The sequence below is a fragment of the Microtus pennsylvanicus genome, chromosome 3 (genome assembly GCF_037038515.1).
Source record: "Microtus pennsylvanicus isolate mMicPen1 chromosome 3, mMicPen1.hap1, whole genome shotgun sequence".
Classification (NCBI taxonomy): Eukaryota; Metazoa; Chordata; class Mammalia; order Rodentia; family Cricetidae; genus Microtus; species Microtus pennsylvanicus.
The window spans coordinates 891,937-917,007 of record NC_134581.1 but is presented as its reverse complement, the minus strand read 5'-3'; the positions used below and the strand labels follow the sequence as shown (position 1 = coordinate 917,007).

At 43.8% G+C, this 25,071-nt stretch overlaps 1 protein-coding gene across 3 annotated transcripts in view; it reads left to right on the top strand.

Annotated features, from left to right (window-relative positions):
- Nucleotides 1–25,071, top strand: part of Lars2 (leucyl-tRNA synthetase 2, mitochondrial) — a 110,836-nt gene that overhangs the window by 55,646 nt on the left and 30,119 nt on the right. For all 3 annotated transcript variants that reach the window (XM_075964033.1, XM_075964031.1, XM_075964030.1), the window contains exons 8-11: nt 4,693–4,800; nt 5,163–5,322; nt 17,261–17,365; nt 22,225–22,340. In XM_075964033.1, coding sequence (XP_075820148.1) covers nt 4,693–4,800; nt 5,163–5,322; nt 17,261–17,365; nt 22,225–22,340 — 489 coding nt within the window. The remainder of the gene's footprint in view (nt 1–4,692; nt 4,801–5,162; nt 5,323–17,260; nt 17,366–22,224; nt 22,341–25,071) is intronic.

The following is a 25,071-nucleotide window of genomic DNA, read 5'->3' as shown; positions in this document are numbered from 1 at the left end:
ACAGCTGACCTGGGCATGGATCTGGAAAAAGTTCAAAAGAGCTTATTAGTCAGTGCCTGGCAGAAAGCAAAGCTGAGAGTGTAGCTTTCTGTGCAGGTCCTCTCTGCTAGCCTCAGATCCGCCATGTTCCTGAGACAGTTATTCTCCCAAGCCTCCAGGTAGCGCATTGGAAAGGAGGGGTGCCATTCCCTCTAATGGCAGTACTGGAAGGTCACCTGGTTAGCGCTGTGCCTTGGCCTCTGCTTTGAGTTGGAAATGTAATAACCTGGCACCAGAGGCATTCTTCTTTAAACTGTCAGCTGTGAATTTTCAGCTGTTCAGCGGAAATGCAGAGTTGCCATGGTAACTCTTGGTTCTTGCTGAACTCCTGTGCAGATTTATTGAAAAAGCTCTTAGGAGGTCAACACTGAAAACTGGGAGAAGAGGGAGAGTCCATGATGCTGGCACAGGCAGTGGTTCTGGTGGGAGAGCGAAGCAGACCCAGGGCTGTGTGGCACAGAGAAACCCTTGGGATCTGCCTGGCTAAGGGAGGCATTGAACCAGGGCTGCCTGGCTAAGAGAGGCATTGAACCAGGGCTGTGTGGCACAGAGAAACCCTTGGGATCTGCCTGGCTAAGGGAGGCATTGAACCAGGGCTGCCTGGCTAAGACAGGCATTGAATCTCCAAAAGCCATGATTGAAAGCATGGATAACACCCTAGGACTGAGGACAAGAACAGAATATAATGACCTTACCGAAGATTAAAAGCAAGCCTCTGAGAGACTCAAATAGAGAGTCTAGAACAAAAGATCTAAAGGGGGTCAAGCATGATCCAGCACCCCTGAAGGGCGTCATCTGCAGGACCCAGCATGCAGTAAAGAATACCATGTCTTTTGCAGGATACTGTGAGCCTTAATTAAAAAAAAAAGTTTAGATATAGAAACCAAGGGGTTGAAGTTAGTTGATAATACCAAGGCATTTGTTATATAAATGAACAGGACTTAAAAAGAAAAGATGATCATGGTAAATTTCAGGAGAGCAGAAACCACCTATAACAATGAACCGACTGGAAATCTGGACCAGAAGAGAACATCAGACAGGAAAGTTTCAGTGTTTGGGCTGAAGAGGGACAAGCAAGAGTGGAATAGACCATAAAACCAGCTTTATGTTGTGAAGACACTCCCTCACGACAGCTCCAGCCTGTACAGGGACTCCATACTGAGTGGCCCTAGCAGATAGGTGTGTGCTGGGGTTGAGAAGCGAAGAGATGAACGCACCAAGTTAAACCTGAGCCATCTGGGAAGGCTCAAAGTAGGTCTGGAGAGGTGATTGGGACAGTCAAGTGACGCATTGTGACTGCAGCACAGGAACTGGATGAAATAATGAAATACTGTAAAGAAGGGAGTGATGTCAGAAACATGGGGTAGTTCTTTTTTAAAAAGATTTATGTATTTTTAAGATTATGTATATGTGTGTAGTTATGTGCACGTGAGGACAAGTGCCTTATGGAGGCCAGAAGTTCGAGATCCCATGGAACTGGAGTTACAGATGGTTGTGAGCCACCCAGAGTTGGTGCTAGAAGCTGAACTCAGGCCTTCTCAAGAGCAGAAAGCGCTGCTAACTGTGGAACCATCTCACCAGAATTTTGTTTTCAGTAGAACATTGTGGAATGGTCCCAACATGCACTCTAGAGTTAGGAAGGAGAAGTAGAAAGGGACTAGAAAATTAGTAAGAGGAAGAATCCCCTGAGCTTGATGATCTGTTGGATGAGAGGGTGCAGGTAGCGGCAACATCCAGGAAGACCTGACTTGATGGGAGGTCCAGGGTTAGACCACTCTCTTGGGTAGAGATAGCCCTTGGAGTCTGAGATGGCCATCAGACATCCTTGGATGCAGAGGGAAAAATAATAGGAACTTGGAAAGTTTGATCCAGACTCTTAAAGATCAACTGAAATAGGATTTTTGAAAACCTGGTATGTTAGAAATTGTCATGAATTAGTGAAAGTCCAGCTGTGCAGATAAGGGTGCGACATGGGGCCAACTGAGAATGCTTTCAGCTGCAAGCTACTGAAGACCCAGGTTGTGGGGATTTAACCGATGCTTCTCCATGAGAACCAGTGCTGGGACCAGCCTGTTCTAAGGCCGCCGACTGGGCATCCCAGTGCTTCTCTCGGCCTCTTTTTCCTGCTTGTGATCTCGTGGCTGCTAGATGGTGACTGCAGCTCCCTCCAGATACCACATCGCCACTCCAGACAGAAGCAGCAGGAACAGTGCAGACAAGCCCTTCTATCTGGAAAGCCCCCAGTAGAATTCCGTTCAGGTTTTGTGTTACATGGCCACCCCCAGCATTAAGGGAGAGAGCAGAGTGGACGTGGGCTTTTCAGCTTCTGCTGTCCAGGTGGAGGAGGAATGAGCCGTGGGTGCTGGCTTGGCCTGAGTGCTGTCTGCCCAGGGATCTTCAGAGCTCTGTGTTTGCCCCAAGGCTGCCCATGAGGTCAGAGTCTAAAGGGAACTCTGAAACAGAAAAGCATTTTGTTAAAGGCTGTTGTGCAGTGTGTTTTATTTCTTCCTTTCACTCCTGCCCAGCCCTTCAGAGTTGTTCACTGTGAGCTGTAAGCATGATCTCAGCCATTGACCGACAGAGAGTCAGGGTGGGAGAAAGTGCACGCTAGGGTTGCAGAGAGTGTGGGCGCTGTCTCATGGGCAGCTTGTGGGAGGGGAGGAGGATGAATGACGTTTTCCATGCGGGAGACACAGGGTTCTGCTCTGTGAGATGTCTCATTCCCATTGTCAGTTTTAGCTAACTGCCCTTATTAAATGAACTATCGTTTAATTCCACACTGTGCCCTGCCTGGAAGACCATTGAACAGGGCACAGGGAGATGCCTTCTTCCATCTCATGACGTACCAGCTTCCTCAGATTTACTTTTGTGAATGAAGAAAGGTGCTGCAGAGGACTGTCCTTCCACAGAGTCTTCTACAAACCAGACATGTGGAGAGGTTAAAACGTTGCAAACCCAGCCCACATTTTCTTGGGGTAGCTTTAGCCCTCCTAGTAGCTGTTTGTTGCTCCCTCTGTATTTGACCCGACATCCTTGACAATGTAGAAGCAGAACTCTAGTTTATCTTTGGAATGTATAAACAGACCCTTAGTTTTCAACCGACCAAGGGCTAAGAATGCTGTCCACTAGGACCTGCAGCCTGAGGTTGAGGTTCCCTTTCTTTGCTGTTGCTGCCCTCCTGATGTTCCCACCTATCTCTTTAAAAAGTGCCCTGGCTTATGACTTTCTTCGTTCTGTTATTATAAAAGCTTCATCAGAGTTTTACCGTACTGGCAGATGGAATTTGGTGTATCCTAAATCTGTGTTCTTGAGCCAGAGTCACGCATGTCTGACTCCAGAATAATCCATCTCTTCTCCCTTGGGAGGTGAGAGCTATGTTTTTTATTTGTTTGGTTGGTTTTTTTGTGGACTCTTTTATTTGTGTGTGTCTATACACAGGGTTGCCTGCTAACCTTGAACTCTAGATCACCCTGCCTCAGCCTTCCAAGTGCCAGGATTATAATAAGTATGTTCCACCAAGCCTGACCCCCCAGGATTTCATAGCACTTAAAAAAAAAATCTAAAAACCTGGCGTTTCCCCAAATTTTTGGGTTCTGTGAGCCAACTGAGTTTCTATACCTGTGGTTTACTGGATGGGAAGAGGAACTACTTGCCAAGGGTAGAGAAGTGAAATGAGACCAGGACTGCCCCCACAGAAAGAGGATGGACCGCTGTGGCCAGGAAACACTGAGTGAGCGTAGTTGTTCTGTCTTAGGCTCTGCTGTTCGGTGAGGCCGTCCCTGAAGACCTGCTCATCCAAAGTTAGCCTTGAGTAAATGCATTTATTATTACAGGGAAGTGAAAAGAGCTTGTTTGGTGCTTCAAGATATTGGTGTCATTTGGTCAACTGGAAAAAAAATTCACTTTGTAAAAACATTCATAGATTTGCCTAGATTTTAGGCCAGAATCTTTCCAGAGCTAGCATGTGAAAACACTCACATTTCTTCCTGTCTGCATGTTTGGGCCTCATTTCCATCTGCATATTTTAAGGCTAAGGCACCTCCACCAGTTTTCCTACCTTTGACATGCAATCTGGGAAGAAAACAAAACCACTGGCTGCTAAACATGTCACCTGAGGAGGAGGAGGCAGGGGGTTGTCAACTCAGAGTCAGTCTGAGCTAAGACCCTGTATACAAACAAACAAACAAACAAACAAACAAAAAGAAGTAAAAGAGGTAGAGGAGGAACAGGAAGAGGAGGGAGAGGAGGAGGAGGAAATATTCACAGGATGAGGTTCTGCTGGTGTGGCCAGTGCTGCTGGGGAGGATGATAACAAAATTCCGTGGGAATTGGCAGCAGTCAACTGGAATATTCTGTGCAGTTTGGAACTCCTATGGGGAGAGCTGTGGGGCTCATCTGCAGACCGAGGGAGAGAATGCTGTAAACACATTCAGCAATGAAGTGAATTGGGGTCTTTGTCCATTTCAGCTTTCTTTCTTCCACGGAACCTTGAGCCTTGAACAGATAGGTCAGGCCGAGCAGATGGTTTGTGAATTGAGCGCCTCTGTTGTCTTTTTCCACCCCTACTGAGGCACGAGAATGAGGGAGCCTGATGTCCAGAACCTTCTTCTGTGTCTCCACTGCTGCTTTTCTGATCTCTTTTTATTTCCGCAGGCCATGCGGGATGCCTTGGCAGACCTCCCAGAGTGGTACGGAATAAAAGGCATGCAGGCCCACTGGATTGGGGACTGTGTAGGCTGCCATCTAGACTTCACATTAAAGGTGACAACACCCTGGCACCCCAGTGTTCATGCCCACAGAGCTCTCTTGCATTTTGGAGCCCTTTGAATGCACAGCAGCTCCGCACCTGACCATAGCACTGCCCAGCACAAAGAGAACCAGGAGGGCATCTTCCTAAGCCAGCTTTCCCTATCTTCATTTTGGGATGCCTGGTGCTGACTGCAGAGAGGGGACTGACAGAGCAACCCCCTTCTTCTCCTGCCTGGCCCCTCCTCTTGTACACATTCCTGGTCCTGTGGTCAGAAGCTGCTGTGGCTGTTTGGGAATGAGGAAAGGGGTGGAGTGGGGAGCCACATAGCTCAGGAGGAGGACTGAAAATGAAATGTCATGTTTCATCCCCCCAGGTTGATGGACAAGACACAGGAGAGAAACTGACAGCATATACAGCCACCCCTGAGGCCATTTATGGCATTTCCCACGTGGCCATTTCTCCTAACCACAGGCTTCTACATGGCTGCAGTTCTCTGAAGGAAGCCTTGCAGAAGGCACTAGTCTCCGGCAGAGGTGAGCTATGTGGTGAAGCACAGGCTTCTGGAGTTTCCTCCTTCAGCTGGGTCCACAAGACCCAAACACTCCCCATGTGTTTGCCATTTTTCATGTTCTTCACCTTAGCTGTAATTTTTAGTGGTTTTTTTTTATATCAAAACCTGAGTATAAAACAGCTCTGGCAACATTTAGTTGTCTGTCCTGCGTTTCCTCAGTCCCAGCCTCTCTGCATTCAGAGCGTGCCCAGAGAGGCTCAGTTCTTTACCTTCTGATTCAGTATTTAAAGCTTTTTTCTGATATGGAGAGAATCAGCTCCCAAATTTTTTTAAATTCCTCCTGCAAATAAAAGTACTGAAAAAGGTCTGGAAAGATGACTTGGTGTAAGAAGGTGCTTAGCATTATAAAGCCTGAAGACCTCAGTTCAATCCTTATGACCCACATGGTGGAAACAGAGCTTAGACGCCTATAAGTCCTTTGCGCGTGCTTGCGTGCGCACACACACAGACACAAACATTGTTGCATACACTCCCATTTTTCATTCCCCCATAAATAAATAAATGCACTAAATTTTTAAAACATGAGGATAAAAATTGGCAGCATTCGGTTACCTGCTCTAGGTTTCCCTGAGCAATTGCTATTGCTGGGACTCCTGACCTTTTCCTTGGCAAAGGTAAGACTGCACACCTTTGATTAGACACAAAACTGAGCCAGCCAGGGAGCGGGTGTAGGGTATAGAGTCTAATGGGTGAAAGGATGCCCTTGTTGATTAGATAGATGTAGGTCTCTGAAGAAGGTTTAAATATCTCTGCAAAAAATCTCATCCTTATGCTTCCTTGTACACTGTGAACTTTAATCTGCTGCGCACATCTGAATTATTGGGCTCTCTAGCTGTTTTGGATGATGTAAGCTGGAGATACAGTGTCATGACCACTTACTTCTGCTTCAGACAGTGATTGTTTCCTGAGTGCAGTGAGGTCAACTCTAGCCACCTGCCCTTCCTAGGAGCCTGCTGTGGGCCCAGTCTCCTGGGTCAAAGACAGGTTTTTATAGTAAGTACCTTTGGGCTTAGGATGGAAGACACTCAACACAAGGCAGGTCTTGACTCTTGCCTTTGCCTTTTTGTTGTTGTTATATATTAAAATAAAGAAAAGATATAATTTAGAATTCCATGTGTGCTTTTAAGGCCTCTGTGCCCATGTCTCAGGTTCTGTATTCATTATGTTTCTGGCAAAAGAAACTCAAGGGAAGTTTGAGAGTAGAGAAATTGTGGTACCAGGAATATGAGGCAGTTGGTCACATTGCGTCCACAGTCAGTGTGGTGGCTCCTGTGTTTGAATGCTTAGTCACCAGGAAAGAAATGGAATGATTTGAAAGAATGAGGAGGTGTGGCCTTGTTGGAGGAAGTGAGTCACTGGGGGTGGTCTTTCTTTTTCTCTCTGCCTGTAGATCAGTATGTAGTAGTATGGAGTAGTATGGAGTAGTATGACCACTCCTCCAGCATCATGCTTGCCTGCCACCAGCTCCCTGCCTTGATAATAATGAACTAAACCTCTGAAACTGTAAGCAAGCCCCAGTTAAATGTTTTCTTTTATAAGAGTTGCTGTGGTCCTGGTGTCTTCTGAAAGCAATAGAACACTGACTGAGACAGCTGGGAAGCAGAGAGAGAAGTGAACGCTGCTGTTTAGCTTGCTTTCTCCTTTTTATTCTGTCCAGGACCCAAGCCGGGGTGATAGTGCCACTCACATTCAGGATGGGTCATCCCCCTCTCAGTTAAGTCTTTCTGGAAATCCCTTACGGATATACCCAGAAATATATTTTCATGGTGATTCTAAAAACCAGACAAGTTGACAATAAAGATAACTATTTCAGATTTTTTTTAAAACTCTGCTTAAAAAAAAGAAAGTATTAATTTCAACTGTTTGAAAGGAGAACTCAGGTTTAACCTTTTAAGTTATTTTGAGATTCCTTGAATCTGTGATGGTTGAAAAGTAAATATTAAAAACTAAATACTTTAAGTATCCAGGTCATATATTTTCCCCCCTCATAGTTCATTTGGGGCCACAAGATGAAGTAATTTTAATAATTAATGAGCTAATAAGTTATAAAAGATTACAGCCCCTGAGTTGAAGATACCATAAATTCAATGCACCTTCACAGAGGAATTTATCTTAGTTACTTTTCTGTTGCTGTGCTAAGACACTATGACCAAGGCAACTTTTAGAAGTTTGTTTATTGGGCTTCTCGTTTCAGGTGTTGAGTCTATGACTATCATGGCAGGGAAGGTGCCCCTGGAGCAGTAGCTCAGAGCGTATGTCCTGATCCACAGGCACAAGGTAGAGAGAGAGAGCGAGAGCGAGAGAGCGAGAGAGAAAGAGAGAGAGAGAGAGAGAGAGAGAGAGAGAGGGAGAGCGCTAACTAATAATGACCTGGGCTTTTGAAACCTCAACCTCCTCCAACAAGGCCACACCTCCTAATCCTTCCCAAACAGTTGCACCGAGGACCAAGTGTTCAAATCTCTGTGCCTGTGGGAACCGTCCTCATCTAACCCACCACAGTATCTCAGCATGTATGGCTCGCTGTATTTTTGAGACTACTTGGGTGCTAGTGTACCAGACTAGCTTGGTCATTTCATTTTGGTAAATGGAAAGCCATATGTAACATTTCATTTGGAAGAGCTCCCGAACTGCTTTCTCCTTCTCTCAATAGTCCTGAAGTCATTCCAGATGGAAGATTATGCTCGGCACTGAGTTTCCCTTTTCAGTTCATTCAGTCTGAATCAATTCGTTCAGTTTGTAGATGAGTTAGTACATCGAGACCCTGGTTTTGTTTTGTGATGCTGGCCACAAGACCAGGGTGACATGTTTTGAGTATAGTGCTGTTTTCTCATGCCTGCTACGAACCCACCTCTGCCATGGGCCTGTTCCTTTGTCCCCTCAGCCTGTGCACCTACTCCAGCGTCAGCTGTTGTATCACTGCTTACCATTGCTAGCTGGCTTCCTCCACTGCCAGGACTTTAGGGTGATAAGTGTCAAGCAGTGAGCATAAGGGTCATGGTAGGACAAGGGACTTTGTCACTCTCAATTTCCCATTTAAATTCTCCTGTTGTGTAAGCAGAGACTGCTTGTTTGTTTCCTAGCCACCCAGACCCAAATAATTACACAGAAACTATATGAATTACAACACTGTTTGGCCAATAGCTTAGCTAGTTCTTACATCTTAAATTAAGCCATTTCTAGTAATCCTTGTATCCCCACGAGGCTGTGGTAAGGTCCCAATGGCTAGAAAGAGCTGGGAACCACATAGAGCACCAGGAAAGGGACATCATCCAAGTTCCAGAAATTTATTTTATTCCATGCATAGCATTGTGTATTCTAGATCTTACCTTTTAGGGTAAGCAGTTGGCTTTCATCTCTTCCTCCTCCACTCCCTTTTTTTTCAGATTTCGTTTATTTTTACTTTGTGTGTATTGTATGAATGTTTTGCCTGCGTGTATGACTATGTACCGCATATATGCAGTGCATGTGCAGGCCAGAAGAGGACATTGGATCCTCTGGGACTGAGGTTACAAATGATTGTGAACTGCCATGTGGGTGCTGGGAGCTGAATCCAGGTCCTCTGGAAGAGCAGCAAGTGTTCTTAACTGCTAAGCCATCTCTCCAGCTCCTTCTTCCTCTTTGGGAGATGAGTTCTTGCTGTGTAACTCCCAACCTGGCCTCAGACTTTCCGTCCTTCTCCTCTTGCTTTCTGGTGCTGTAGGTGCCTAGCAAGCCATCCAGCAGCTTCTTTTCAACGTGTGAGGCTATACTGGAGATCCTACTTCAGGACTAGAATGTAGCTCAACGTGTGAGGCTATACTGGAGATCCTACTTCAGGACTAGAATGTAGCTCAACGTGTGAGGCTATACTGGGGATCCTACTTCAGGACTAGAATGTAGCTCAACGTGTGAGGCTATACTGGGGATCCTACTTCAGGACTAGAATGTAGCTCAACGTGTGAGGCTATACTGGAGATCCTACTTCAGGACTAGAATGTAGCTCAACGTGTGAGGCTATACTGGAGATCCTTCTTCAGGACTAGAATGTAGCTCAACGTGTGAGGCTATACTGGAGATCCTTCTTCAGGACTAGAATGTAGCTCAACGTGTGAGGCTATACTGGAGATCCTTCTTCAGGACTAGAATGTAGCTCAACGTGTGAGGCTATACTGGGGATCCTACTTCAGGACTAGAATGTAGCTCAACGTGTGAGGCTATACTGGAGATCCTACTTCAGGACTAGAATGTAGCTCAACGTGTGAGGCTATACTGGAGATCCTACTTCAGGACTAGAATGTAGCTCAACGTGTGAGGCTATACTGGAGACCCTACTTCAGGACTAGAATGTAGCTCAACGTGTGAGGCTATACTGGAGATCCTACTTCAGGACTAGAATGTAGCTCAACGTGTGAGGCTATACTGGAGATCCTACTTCAGGACTAGAATGTAGCTCAACGTGTGAGGCTATACTGGAGATCCTACTTCAGGACTAGAATGTAGCTCAACGTGTGAGGCCATACTGGAGATCCTACTTCAGGACTAGAATGTAGCTCAACGTGTGAGGCTATGCTGGAGATCCTACTTCAGGACTAGAATGTAGCTCAACGTGTGAGGCTATACTGGAGATCCTACTTCAGGACTAGAATGTAGCTCAACGTGTGAGGCTATACTGGAGATCCTTCTTCAGGACTAGAATGTAGCTCAACGTGTGAGGCTATACTGGAGATCCTACTTCAGGACTAGAATGTAGCTCAACGTGTGAGGCTATACTGGAGATCCTACTTCAGGACTAGAATGTAGCTCAACGTGTGAGGCTATGCTGGAGATCCTACTTCAGGACTAGAATGTAGCTCAACGTGTGAGGCTATACTGGAGATCCTACTTCAGGACTAGAATGTAGCTCAACGTGTGAGGCTATACTGGAGATCCTACTTCAGGACTAGAATGTAGCTCAACGTGTGAGGCCATACTGGAGATCCTACTTCAGGACTAGAATGTAGCTCAACGTGTGAGGCTATACTGGAGATCCTACTTCAGGACTAGAATGTAGCTCAACGTGTGAGGCTATACTGGAGATCCTACTTCAGGACTAGAATGTAGCTCAACGTGTGAGGCTATACTGGAGATCCTACTTCAGGACTAGAATGTAGCTCAACGTGTGAGGCTATACTGGAGATCCTACTTCAGGACTAGAATGTAGCTCAACGTGTGAGGCTATACTGGAGATCCTACTTCAGGACTAGAATGTAGCTCAACGTGTGAGGCTATACTGGAGATCCTACTTCAGGACTAGAATGTAGCTCAACGTGTGAGGCTATACTGGAGATCCTACTTCAGGACTAGAATGTAGCTCAACGTGTGAGGCTATACTGGAGATCCTACTTCAGGACTAGAATGTAGCTCAACGTGTGAGGCTATACTGGAGATCCTACTTCAGGACTAGAATGTAGCTCAACGTGTGAGGCTATACTGGAGATCCTACTTCAGGACTAGAATGTAGCTCAACGTGTGAGGCTATACTGGAGATCCTTCTTCAGGACTAGAATGTAGCTCAACGTGTGAGGCTATACTGGAGATCCTACTTCAGGACTAGAATGTAGCTCAACGTGTGAGGCTATACTGGAGATCCTTCTTCAGGACTAGAATGTAGCTCAACGTGTGAGGCTATACTGGAGATCCTACTTCAGGACTAGAATGTAGCTCAACGTGTGAGGCTATACTGGAGATCCTACTTCAGGACTAGAATGTAGCTCAACGTGTGAGGCTATACTGGAGATCCTACTTCAGGACTAGAATGTAGCTCAACGTGTGAGGCTATACTGGAGATCCTACTTCAGGACTAGAATGTAGCTCAACGTGTGAGGCTATACTGGAGATCCTACTTCAGGACTAGAATGTAGCTCAACGTGTGAGGCTATACTGGAGATCCTACTTCAGGACTAGAATGTAGCTCAACGTGTGAGGCTATACTGGAGATCCTACTTCAGGACTAGAATGTAGCTCAACGTGTGAGGCTATGCTGGAGATCCTTCTTCAGGACTAGAATGTAGCTCAATGGTAGAGAACTTGCCTGACATCTGCAAGGCACTGGGTTTGACTCCTAGCACCAGAAAGAGAAAGAAAAAAAGGTGTGCGTGTGTGTTTACGGAAAACAGTTCTTGTGAACATTTATGTCCATATGGGTTTTGCTTTTATAAAGTTTTCCTGAGGAGACATGCCCAAGAGTGGGATTCTTTTCAAAGGTATGATCTTTTTTCTAGCTCCATCCCTTGTTGCTTTTTTAGCTTCTGAAAGGGCCTTACTGTTTTAGTGCCATAACTAGTGAGTCTTACTACAGCCTCACCAGCAGGTGTCATCCTTCTTAAAGTTTTCTCTGATTTACCAAGTGTAGAATGATAAAACTTCAAGATCAATTTTTATTTCTTTTTAATAATTGTTTTTTTACAGTATATGTGTATACACTATGTGTATATGGGTGCTCTCATAGGCAGGAAGAAGGTGTCAGACCCCCCCAGAGCTCCAGTTACAGGCAGTTTGAGCTGCATTATGGGGTACTGGAACTGAACTTAGGTCCCGTAGAAGGACAGCAAATGCTCGCAGCTACCGAACCTTTTCGCTAGCCCTCTAAAAAAAATATATATATATATAAGTGATAAGACTCATTTCAGCTTTCGGTAGAGTACCTACCTAGTGTATACAAGCAAGTCATGGGTTCAATCTCCAGCTGCACACACACACACACACACACACACACACACACACACACACACACACACACAATCTGTCATATATAAAAAGCCAAAGAATACCAGCGGTACGACTGCAGCTAACACTGGCCTCTTTGTGCAGCCACTTGTAACTTTTTAGGTGTGTGTTACTTGATGGCATGACATAGCCTAGTTAAACAGGTGTTTCTTTCTTGCCTATAAAAAGCTGAGTGGGTTTGACAAGCCTACCATGTGAGATGGTAGGAGCCAGTATTCTTTCTGCCCCCTTGATCTGTCCTCAAGTTTTCCAAGCTGCCCTACATGTTGTCTATGTCCAGTAAAAAAGGAGCAGTTCTTGGGGGAAACGGCTTGCTTTTTTTAACTTTTAGGTAGTGTCTCATTATATAGTGTGGCTGGCACAGTACTCACTAGGCAACCCAGGCTGTAATAGGCTAACCTTCCAAATGCTGGGAATACAAGGGTGCATACCATGCCCAGCTTGCCTTTTCCCTATGGGGGCCTGACTTAGAAGTTTCTTCTGCATACAGCCCATGGCCACACCTAGCTGCAAAGGAGGCAGGGCCATGCTGTTGATTACTGCGTAGCCAGCTAAACATTCTGTCCAGCAACAGTCATTGGTGGAGGTGAATGTGGAGGTCAACTGGTAGCTGACGACAAGAGCTGTTTCTCCATTCCCCACATCGACTATCACTGATGACTTTTGCTCTTATTCTGCCCGCTCACCTCCCTACTTCCTAATAATGTCACATCAAAGTTGAAGAATTTGCAAATACATACTTCCTCTTTTAAAAAACAAAGACAACATGGAGTTAGAAATATGGATCCCTGCTTGGAGATGAGGTGTTCAACACTGGCTCCAACAACGGGCGTTTGACAGCTGGATCAGGAGTGCTGGCTGTACCTCGACTTCCAGGGCCCATGTTGAATGCCACGCTGCCCTACCTTCCTCATGGATCCTGCCTTTACCTCTTTGAAGTAAATCCTAATTCTTGGACTGATTTTAATTTGATGGCTTATAGAATCTGTCTATATAACTATATGAAAGTTTAAAACAAGTGTTGTTTAATGTGAATTGCAAAGGCCAGCCTGTAACTGTTCTTACTAATGGTGATGTTGTAAATAAACACAAGTAATTTTTTTTAACTTTTTTGAAAATTTATTATTTTTTTATTGAGCCCTACATTTTTCTCTGCTCCCCTCCCTACCTTTCCCCTCCCCTTCAACCATCTCCTAAGGTCCCCATGCTCCCAATTTACTAAGGAGATCTTGTCTTTTTCTCCTTCCCATGTAGATTAGATCTATGTATGTCTCTCTTAGGATCCTCATTGTTGTCTAGGTTCTCTAGGATTGTGATTTGTGGGCTGGTTTTCTTTGCTTTGTGTTTAAAAAACACTTATGAGCTTATGAGTGAGTACATGTGATAATTGTCTTTCTGGGTCTGGATTACCTCACTCAAAACGATGTTTTCTAGCTCCATCCATTTGCCTGCAAAATTCAAGATGTCATTATTTTTTTCTGCTGTGTAGTACTCACTCCATTGTGTAAAAGTACCACATTTTTCTTATCCATTCTTCAGTCGAGGGGCATTTAGGTTGTTTCCAGGCTCTGGCTATGACAAACAAAGCTGCTCTGAACATAGTTGAGCACATGTCCCTGTGGCACGATTGAGCATCCTTTGTTTATATGTCCAAAAGTGGTATTACTGGTTCTTGAGGAAGGTTGTTTCCTAATTTTCTTAGAAATCGCCACACTGACATCCAAAGGGGCTGTACCAGCTTGCATTCCCACCAGCAATGCAGAAGTGTTCCCTTTACCCCACAACCTCTGCAGCATAAATTGTCGTCAGTGTTTTGATCTTGGCCATTCTTACAGGTGTAAGATGGAATCTCAGAGTTGTTTTGATTTGCATTTCTCTGATGACTAAGGATGTTGAACATTTCCTTAAGTATCTTTCAGCCATTTTAGATTCCTCTGTTTAGGTCTGTATTCCATTTTTTTATTGGATTATTTGTTCTTTTGATGACCAGTTTCTTGAGTTCTTTGTTTATTTTGGAGATCAGACTTCTATCTAATGTGGGGTTAGCGAAGATCTTTTCCCATTCTGTAGGCTGTTGTTTTGTCTTGTTGACCATGTCCTTTGCTTTACAGAAGCTTTTCAGTTTATTAATTGTTTCTGTCAGTGTCTGTGCTACTGGGGTTCTATTTAGGAAGTGGTCTCCTGTGCCATTGCGTTCAAGTGCACTTCCCACTTTCTCTTCTATGAGGTTCAGTGTGGTTGGCTTTATGTTGAAGTCTTTGATCCATTTGGACTTGAGTTCTGTGCATGGTGATAGATATGGGTCTATTTTCATTCTTCTATATGTTGATATCCAGTTATGCCAGCACCATTTGTTAAATATGCTTTTTTTTCCATTTGATAGTTTTTGCTTTTTTGTCAAAAACCACGTGTTCAAAGGTGTGTGGATTGATATCCTGGTCTTGGATTCGGTTCCATTGGTCCTCCTGTCTGTTTTTATGCCAATACCAGGCTGTTTTTAGTGCTGTAGCTCTGTAGTAGAGTTTGAAGTCAGGGATTGTGATGCTTCCAGAATTTCCTTTATTGTACAGGATTGTTTTGGCTATCCTATGTTTTTTGCTTTTCCATATGAAGTTGAGTACTGTTCTTTCGAGATCTGTGAAGGATTTTGCTGGGATTTTGATAGGCATTGCATTGAATCTGTAGATTGCTTTTGGTAAAATTGCCATTTTTACTACATTAATTCTACATACCCAAGAGTATGGGAGATCTTTCTACTTTCTGGTGTCTTCTTCAATTTCTTTCTTCAAAGACTTAAAGTTCTTGTCATACAAGTCTTCCACTTGTTTGGTTAGAGTGACTCTGAGATATTTTATGCTATTTGTGGCTATTGTGAAGAGTGATGTTTCTCTGATTTCTTTCCCAGCCCTTTTATCATCTGTGTACAGGAGGGCTACTGATTTTTTTTTAGTTAATCTTGTATCCTGCTACATTACTGAAAGTGTTTATGAGCTGTAGAAGTTCCTTGGTAGAATTTTTGGGGTCGCTTATGTAAAGTATCATATCATCAGCAAATAGTGAGAGTTTAATTTCTTCTTTTCTGATTTGTATCCCCTTGATCTCCTTTTAGTGTCTTATTGCTCTAGCTAGGACCTCAAGAACTATATTGAATAGATATGGAGAGAGTGGACAACCTTGTCTTGTCCTGATTTCAGTGGGTCACTGGGAGTTTCTTTCCATTTAGTTTGATGTTGGCTGATGGCTTGTTGTATATTGCCCTTATTTTGTTTTGATTTGTATCCCTGCTCTCTCCAAGACCTTTATCATGAAGGGATGTTGTATTTTGTTGAAAGCTTTTTCAGCATTTAATGAGATGATCATGTGGTTTTTATTTTTCAGTTTGTTTATATGGTGGATTACGTTGACAGATTTTTGTATATCATCCCTGCATCTCTGGGATACAGCCGACTTGATCATGGTAGATGATTGTTCTGATGTGTTCTTCGATTCGACTTGCCAGTATTTTATTTAGTATTTTTGCATCAATGTTCATGAGTGAGATCAGTCTGTAATTCTCTTTCTTAGTAATGTCTTTCTGTGGTTTGGGTATCAGGGTAATTGTAGCCTCATAAAAAGAGTTTGGCAATGTTCCTTCTGTTTCTATTGTGTGGAATAATTTTGAAGAGTATTGGTATTAGTTCTTTGAAAATCTTGTAGAATTCTGAGCTGAAACCACATCTGGTCCTGGGCTCTTTTTGGTTGGTAGACTTTTTATGACTGTTTCTATTTCTTCAGGAGTTATAGGTCTGTTTAATTATCTGGTCTTGATTTAAGTGATATTTATGCAGAAAATTGTCCATTTTCTTTAAGTTTTCCAATTTTGTGGAGTACAGGTTTTTGAAATATGACCTGATGATTCTCTGTGTTTGTTGTTATATCCCCCTTTTCATTTTTAATTTTTAAACACAAGTAAATTGAGCATTTGTCAGTTGCTATTCTTGTGCCTCTGGACTTGGGTGTTTAAGCCTCTAGTCCATATACTCATTGAGGATGTCAACACGATTGGCTCTTTCCCTGCTACTGCTCATTCAAGATAATACAATGGCTGGATAAAATGCAAGTCATTTGTTTCATAAATATTGGTAACTGGATCATATAAACTATTATTACATTGTTCTGTTTAATTGTTTATTTTTGAGACAGGCTCTTTCTGTGTATCCCAGGCTAGTCTAGAAGTCACTATGTAGCTCAGGATACCCTCAAACTTACCACCCTGCCGCAGCTTCCAGAGGACTGGGATTATGGACATGCACTACCAGGCCCAGCCTTACTGTCTCATTCTTATATAACTTTTTATTATTTTTTTCTAAAATTCGTAGTCTCTTTGTCTCTATGTGTCTCTCCCTTTCTTTCACTTTGTAGTATTTGAATTTCTGGCAGAATCTTTCCACACTCTATCAGCTCTTTAAAGCTCTCAATAGAATTTTCTCCAAACTCCAGCCTTCCAGACAATCTTACCAGTTCTTTCATTTTCCTGAAGATACTCTGGACACTGTTTGGTACAGGTCTGATTTGGTCACCCTCCAGGCCTTGGCTATATGTCTCCAAAGTTCCCTCTGACTTCCTTCTTGAGTGTTCTTGTGGCTTTTCTTTGCTGGGTTCTTGTTTCCTGGGTCCTATACCTGTTTCTTTCTCCATTTAGCCCTTCGTCTTGCAAGAACACAATATCCCAGCACCTCCTAAGAACAGGGTGCCTGGAGAGGAACTGTTCTGTCTTTGGGTGTCTGGAAATCTCTTTTCTCGCTTTCTGCTTGCTAGCCACATCATCATCCATTGCTTTAGAAGTTCCTGTCTCCTCTTTTATTCCAGGAAGGTTTTGTGTGTTTTATTATTCTCACTGCTGGAGATAATTTCGAGAAGTAAAAGGTGGTAATGAGACGGCTTTTCCATCTGGAACTCTGAAACACCTTTCTTCTTCCCTGTGCGTGTGGGAGGACTAAACTTTTCTCTCATGCTTGCTTAATCTTCTGATGTCCTCTGGTGTAAATTATCTGCTAATACCCTTCAAAGGACTAGCGCTGTAGCAATTAGCACGCAGCGTGGATGATATTGTGCTGCTTTTTCTCACTTGTCTGCTCTGGGGTGTGTCTGTCTGATAGATCTGCTCTTGTTTTCAGATTGCCTCACACCAGTGATGGCTGTGAACATGCTCACGCAGCAGGAGGTCCCCGTCGTTATCATGGCCAACGCTGACTTAGAAGGTTCTCTAGATTCGAAAATAGGTATGTGAATGTTCACATGTCATCCGTGCTAATAAATTATACCGGCTTAAGGGCAAAGGGTTCACTGTTCTTGCTGTCACTTCGAGTTTATCATTGATTCTGTGATGTTTTTTTGCTTCTCAGTGAAACTTTGTGTTCCTTTTTTTTTTCATTCTCTTTGGAGCTGAGGATCAAATCTAGGGCTTCACACATTGTTAGCAAAGCAGTCTACCATAGCTGCAACCCCAGTCACTCACCTTCCATGTAAGCATTATTTAGTTAAGAACTACATATTCCAGAGCATGGCAGTACACACCTGAATCCTAGCATCCAGGAGCCTGAGGTGGGACAACCACAAGTTTAAGGTGGTTTTTTTTATGTATTTTATGTGTATGAGTGTTTTGCCTGCATGCATGTATGTGTACCATGTATGTGCCTTGTGCCTTTGAGGTCAGAAAAAGGAATCAGATCTCATGGAACTGGAGTTACAAATGGTTGTGAGTGGGTGCTGGGAACTGAACCCAGGTCCTCTATATAAACAAATTATTTTGACTGCTGCCTTGTCTCTCCAGTCTCTTATCACAAGTTTAAAGCCCATACGACATGGTAAAACACATCCTTAAAAATCAAAAGCAAGCATACAAACAATGATTAAAAAAAAATTGTGTATTTGAAAGCATAGTGGAGGGATGGTAAGACAGCTCAGTGTGCAAAAGTGCTTGTCACTCAAACCCGTCAACCTGAGTAGTTACTGAAACCTGATTAGGAATGTTGTCTTCCAGATGTCCACATGTGCCTGCACGTGTACATATACACACACTAATAATAATGAGTAAATACATTCTTAATTTTTTTAATAAAGCATATTGGGTATATCATGCCTTCCTGGTTGCTGTTGAGTATTTGAAAAGCCCAGGCTCATGGGCTGTGAGTTAACTTTGAACACTTGGACACCTGATATGGGAGATAATACAACATAGACTAAAAATCTAATTTCAAAATCCACAGCAGGTTAGTGACTCAGTCCCAGCACTCAGGAGCCTGAGGCAGGAGGATCTTGAGTTTGAGGTTGGCCTAGGTTGTATAGTAAGGTTCTGTCTCACAAAACCAAACCAAACAAAAATAAAATTCACAAAACTGCCAGCAAGTGCAGAGAAGGGAGTTCCACGAGCATCGGATCCATGTGGCCGGGTCTTGAACTCCTCAGGAAAGAACCATGCAGTCATCTACAGAGTCACAGTCAGAGGCATCCTCATCCCTGGGTAATCCCCCAGTGCAGCTCTTTCCTGTCACAGCCATGCAGCGGAGCAGCAGGCCTCTGTGGCACTGGACCGCATTTCCCATATGACTGCAAGCGTGCAGAGCAAATAACATTTCATATTACGATGACCTCAGGTCAGTCCTGATGAAGAGGTGTCAAAGCGGAAAAGCTGCACCAAGCTCTCAGGTCACTTCCGACCATCACAACCATGTATTGTATAATTGGTGAGATGTTTTAAACAGCCACCTAAAGGAAGCAGTGCGGAAAATCTTATGGCTGTTTGGGCAGACAAGGGGTGTTTGACATTTTGGGCTAAGTCACTGATGCGTTATTAAAGTTCTTAGGATTTAGATGTTTTTAGGTGAAGCATGGGGAATTGTTTTTTTCTGATGTTTTATTTCCCTCAGTTGTGTAATTAGTAGTTTCTAAAGTATTGTTTCTTGTCTTCTAAGGACAAAACAGAAACAAGTAAGAAACAAAGCAGAATTTTCACCATCCAACCTGCACAGTTAGAATTTATCATGTTATAGAGTACTTCTTTTTGGTTTTTCAAGACAGAATTTCTCCATGTAACAGCCTTGGCTGTCCTCTGCCTCCTAAGTGCTAGAATTAAAGGCGTGCACCACCACTGCCCTGCCTAGAGAGTACTCTTTATGTGACTAGATAAATGTGGCCACAGTGTCTCCTTTGGGCTGTCACTGAGTCACCCTACGCTGGACATTGAAGACCTGGTAGTGACTATAAGCACTTGTTGGTACTGTTTGCTGTTGCCCGGCATCCTCACCCCTCCATCCACTGACACTCGTTCCCTTGGCGTTGTGCTTGGTGTCACAACTCAGCTTTGCCCCGCACTGTAGAGCTTCAGACGTGTCCTCTGGACCGTAAGCCATTCCTCTGGTGGGACCCTTCACTAGTGGGTCATGTTTGTATGCATGTCAACATTTTCCATGACCCTCAACACCGGGAGACGTTTGGCAAATTTGGGAGATATTATGTTTGTCCCTGCTGAGGAAGTGGTCCAGGAAGGAGCCAGTGAAGGCGTAAGTCATAAACAATCCCACACCAGTTTGGAATTATGATTAATAGGGTGGTATTTATTTAAAGGGGAAAAAACTTACAGATCGCCGTCCCAGACAACAGCCCTCTTGCGCAATCAGTAAGACGTCTAGTCTCCGGAAGAGAGAGTGAGAAGGGAAGTAGCTGCTTTTTTAAAGGGAGGGAAACCACGCCCCAATGGGCTGGTATCTCAGCGGCTATTGGCTGGAGGAGCGGAAGGACCTCCCGTAACACCTCCCCCTTTTGTTTAAGTAAGAGAGTTCTAAACCTACTACGAAATTATATACAATAAGTACAAATGTCCTATTCTAACTAGCTTAGGTCTTGTATAATAAATAACTTGGCCAAGTCATGAGAAAAAAGTAACTACATTTATATAGTCTTCAACCCCATCGAAGATCTGAGAAGGGAAATAATGTTACCTGGGTAATTAGGAAGTCCAGTAAAACAACTCCCAAAACATGCAACAAATCACAGAGACAACTGACTACCTGGGCAATCACCCAAAGTCTCATTTGCAATGTTGAGTCAACCAACTTTGGCTAAGGCCTAACATAACTGACATACCATTTTCAAAGGCAGGCAACTTTTCAAAACTATCTTACCCTGTCTTGGCAGGATATGACAGTCCTGTTTTATCCATTGATGCACGCTCTGTATCTCTGTCAGTGGTTGAGGTATGGGCATTTCTTTGCCCAAAGGCCAGTTCTGCCAAATAGAAAGGCTCCAGGTGGAGTGTCTTTGGTGCTCAACATTCTCTCGGGAATAGAGCGGTGTTGCCAGGAGCAATTGTGTCTCACTACCACAAAACTCTGAGTTAGATTAAAGGCCATTTTCTTTTTTTTTTTTTTTTTTTGGTTTTTCGAGACAGGGTTTCTCTGTGGTTTTGGAGCCTGTCCTGGAACTAGCTCTTGTAGACCAGGCTGGTCTCGAACTCACAGAGATTAAAGGCCATTTTCTACAGCTCTTTAAAGAGGTTGAAGATTTTCTATCTATACTGAGTATATCTCTATGTATCTAAAGGACCTGATTAGTCTAATTATAAATGACAAACTTAGAATACTATTGATCTATATAATTCTCAATACCTATCTAACTTAAAGACTAAGACAATAAACGACTGTGAAACAAATGAGGACAATGACCTCCAAATATAAACAATGTACAAATATACATTGCAGTATGGTAAATATATATCAATACACAAACAATATATAAGTATCTTAATCAGAGGTAGAAATTTACACTGCAATATGGTAAATATATACAATATAGATCAATACAATATATGTCAATACATAAAAAATGTTTTAAACAGACGTAGAAACATGCATGCATACAATAGTCAATATAATTTAACTTTGTGTCAATATACAAGAATCGATACCAATATATTTGTCTAAAAACAGTAACAAACAATTACAAATCTATTATCCCATCATCCCTCTTTTTTTTTTTCAAAATGATCCCTGAACTTATAAAATTCCTCCCCCAACCTCCCAACCCCTAAATGATGTCCCTAAACCCAAGGGGAAATGATGGAGGAAGGTCATTGGTTAATTATAATGAAGAAACTGCTTGGCCCTCATAGGTTAAAACATAGGTGGGAGGAGTAAACAGAACAGAATGCTGGGAGGAAGAGGAAGTGAGCTCAGAGGCCATGCTCCCCTCTCCTGGGCAGACGCCATGAAGCAAGCTGCCAGGTCAGACATGCTGAATCTTTCCTGGTAAGACTGATGCTACAGATTATTAGAGATGGGTTGATCGGGATATGAGAATTAGCCTGTAAGGGCTAGAGTTAATGGGCCAAGCAGTGTTTAAAAGAATACAGTTTCTGTGTAATTATTTCGGGTATAATAAAGCTAGCCGGGTGGCAGGAAGCAGCCCGCTGATTCTATTACAATAAGCCAGAATGATGTAGAAGGCTCGCTGTGCTATGCTCAGACCCCAACATATCAGCAGGACCACATTCAGAGCCTGTCTTACAGAACCAGCCACCAAACCTATTTCTGTGCACAGCTGAAGTCAGAACAGCAGGTTTTCCCCTCTGGGTGAGTGGGTTTTCTTGTGCCCCACCTCATTTCCTCAAGAATAAATGCCTGTTCAGGATGCTCTGCTGCTCTCGGGGGTACAGCACAGTCTCCAGTGCTGGCTTCCAGGGTCCAGTCTTGGTGGATCTTTTTAGGGTGTTAAGATGCTGGGGCAGTCAGTACTGCTTCCCACCAGGAAGCCACTGAGAAGTTTCAAGAGGCTCCCCTCACACCTGTAATGAAACGTTTCAGTAGCATTTATGGTAGATTTTTAGGCTTGCAACTATGTTTTTTAAGAATAAAAAAAAAAAAAGAAAAGAAAAAACAGAGACAAAGACCTAAAGGAAATAATCCCGACATGATGATCATCTGTGCTGGGATGTCAAACTCCTTAAGGCTGTGTCCCAGTACCCTGTGTGGTGGGGCTTCCTGGCTTCCTTCCAGGAAGCTAACACCATTTATCAGTCTTGCCTGATTCTTTGTTTTGAGCGCTTAAGAGGAGATGATGTTTTGTGTTTTTTCCCTCTGAATAGGAATCCCCAGCACCAGCTCAGAGGACACCAGGATAGCCCAAGCCCTGGGCCTGCCCTACTCTAAAGTCATTGAAACTTCACCAGATGGCACAGAGAGATTGAGTGGATCTGCTGAGGTTGGTGCCCTGGCCTGTGCCTGATAGCTCACTTGTGAATCAAGACCCTGAGATTGCTGTGAAGACATGCTCTTACCGTCAAATCGAGGCTGCCCTTTCACTCTCTCTTACCCCAGCAGCCTTGCAGCCTTGCAGCCTTGCAGCCTTGCTTGGTTTCTCTGGGGAAAAAAAAAAAAGACTGTTCTTCAACCGCTAGAAGTTTCTTAGCTTGAAATCCAATCCAACCCTAGAACAACTTCATTTGAGAATCTTGCTTGAGAATGACCTTTGCAGAGAATCTTTGGCTTCTTGAAGAGGTGATGACTCTTCTTCCTGGGGAAGATGCTGGCTCGCTCCAGATTGTCTGCTGTTTCCACAGAAAGTTTATCTCACTCACAGAAAGGAACAGATGCTCAGACTTGTGTTGGCATAGTTAAGGTTATCTCTTGTTTGGTTTGGTACACATGGCAGGATGTGAGCCCCACCTGTGCTGAACTGAACCGGAAGAGTGTGGTGGAAGAGGCAGTTTTTGGGGTGGGAGGCTAAAGTGGGAAGTGGCTCAGGTGAGTCTCACACTGGAGTGTATATATCAACATCATGCTGGCCCTGTTAAAACCCCGACTAGCAATACATATCAGAGATCCTATCTTCCCAAGAGTTTCTGTTTCCAGAAAGTTTGCGTGGTGCTGGTATTGGTGCTGCTGGTGCTGCTGGTTATGGTGCTGGTGCTGGTAGTGGTGCAGGTGGTGCTGATAGTGGTGATGCTGGTGCTACTGGTGGTGGTGCTGGTCCAGGGACCATTGTTGAGAATCACTGGCTCAGAGCCTTGCTGCTCAAAGTCTGGTCCCTACATCAGTGTGGCATCCATGTTAGGAATGTGGACTGTCAACCTTACCCTAGTCACACAAGAGCCCTTGAGGGCACTGGCTTAGAGTGTTCATTTTTAAACTTGACTACACAGTGGAAACACCAGGAAAGTGTTTTCAAATATTGGTGCTTGGAAGAAGAGTGTGGTGGTGCACACCTATAATCCTAACATTTGGGAAGTGAGGCAGGAAGGTCAGGAGTTCAAGGCTGTCCTGGCTACTTAGAGTTTGAGACCAGCCTGGGCTATGTGAGACCCTGTCTCAAGAAACAAAACAAAACAATCTGATGGTTGGGTCTCCACCCAGATATTTCAACCTAATGATCAATGATAGTGAGGACATAGTGATAGACATCAGGAGTAGTCGCAGTTCCCCAGAAGATTCAAACACGAGCCCTGGGAACTGGTGCCTCAGCATGGTTGAGTCACTGGAGAAGAAGCTTTGTCCCACACTGGGCCAAAGATGAGTCACTGGAGAAGAAAAATCATTGTCCCAAACTGGGCCAATGATGAGTCACTGGAGAAGCAATTACTGGTTGTCCCCCTGGTTCTGGTCCTGTTATATCAGAAGATCTAAGTGTTTTCAGGTTTGGGACCACTTAGCTATAAGGGTGTCCTGTCTTTGTGCCTTCCTGTTTCTATCTGCCTGTCTGTCTTAGGGTTTCTGTTGCTATGAAGAAACACCATGACCATCACAACTCTTATAAAGGAAAACATTTAATTGAGGTGGTAACTTACAGTTTCAGAAGTTCAGTCCATTATCATCATGGCAGGGACCGTGGCGGCCTGCAGGCAACTATGGTGTTGGCTACATCTTGATCAGAAGGCAACAGGAAGTAGACTGTAACACTGAGCAAAATTTAAGCAAAAGAGACCTCAAAGCCCCAATGACACACTTCCTCCAACAAGACCACACCTACTCCAACAAGGCCACACCTCCCAATAGTGCCACTTCCTATGAGCTTATGGGGACCAATTACATTCCAACTACTACACTGTCTGTCATTTTGTCTGCTTCTCTCTCTCTCTCTCTCTCTCTCTCTCTCTCTCACTATATATATATATATATATATATATATATATATATATATATATATATATATATCATCCATCCATGTATAAGAGAATAATGACCAGCCTTCCCCTTTAAAAAGAGAGACATTGCCTGAATTCATGTTTGTATCTCCAAACATAAATCATGTTCTAAGATATTAATGCCTTTTTTTCTTGGCCCTCATATGTGTAGCCTGTTGGAGGTATGGCAGAGCCGAGCCTGGGGTTCTACAAGGGAGTGAAGAAGGAGATATCCATGGCTAAAATGAGGCTGTCTCTCTGGGCCCAGAGAACCCCCCCCCCATGTCTCTGGATGGGACTCCAAGCTTTAGTTAGCCTCTTTGTCTGCTTTCAGATAGCTATCGATAGTCTTTGAGTCATCTCCTCCTGACTCTGCTGAATACTCAGCCAAATTCTGTCAATGAGGGGTGGAGGAAACGCTGTTTTCTTCATGAGCTTCTGGAGCAGAAGACAGTGGCACACGAGAAGACAAACTTTGAGGAGAGCTTTGTACCACAGCTACATGATGTCAGTAGCACAGACTAGGGAATCTCTCCCCCAGAGCATAGCCACTACTTTACAATAAACCCTTTGAGAAACCCTTCACCTCAGTGGTAAGAGGGGTTACTTTGGTAAGCATGGCTGAGCGCTCTTATTATGACATGTCTGTGATTATGAGCTCCTTGAGATCATGAGCAGATTACATTGATCTTTGTGCCTCTGAGCCATGGCATACGACAGGACTGATCCCAGATGCCCACATTCTGAATGTCAGCCAGTCTTATGGCTCACTTCATCCAATTAGTTCGGCCTCTGGAGAGCATCAGTGAAGAG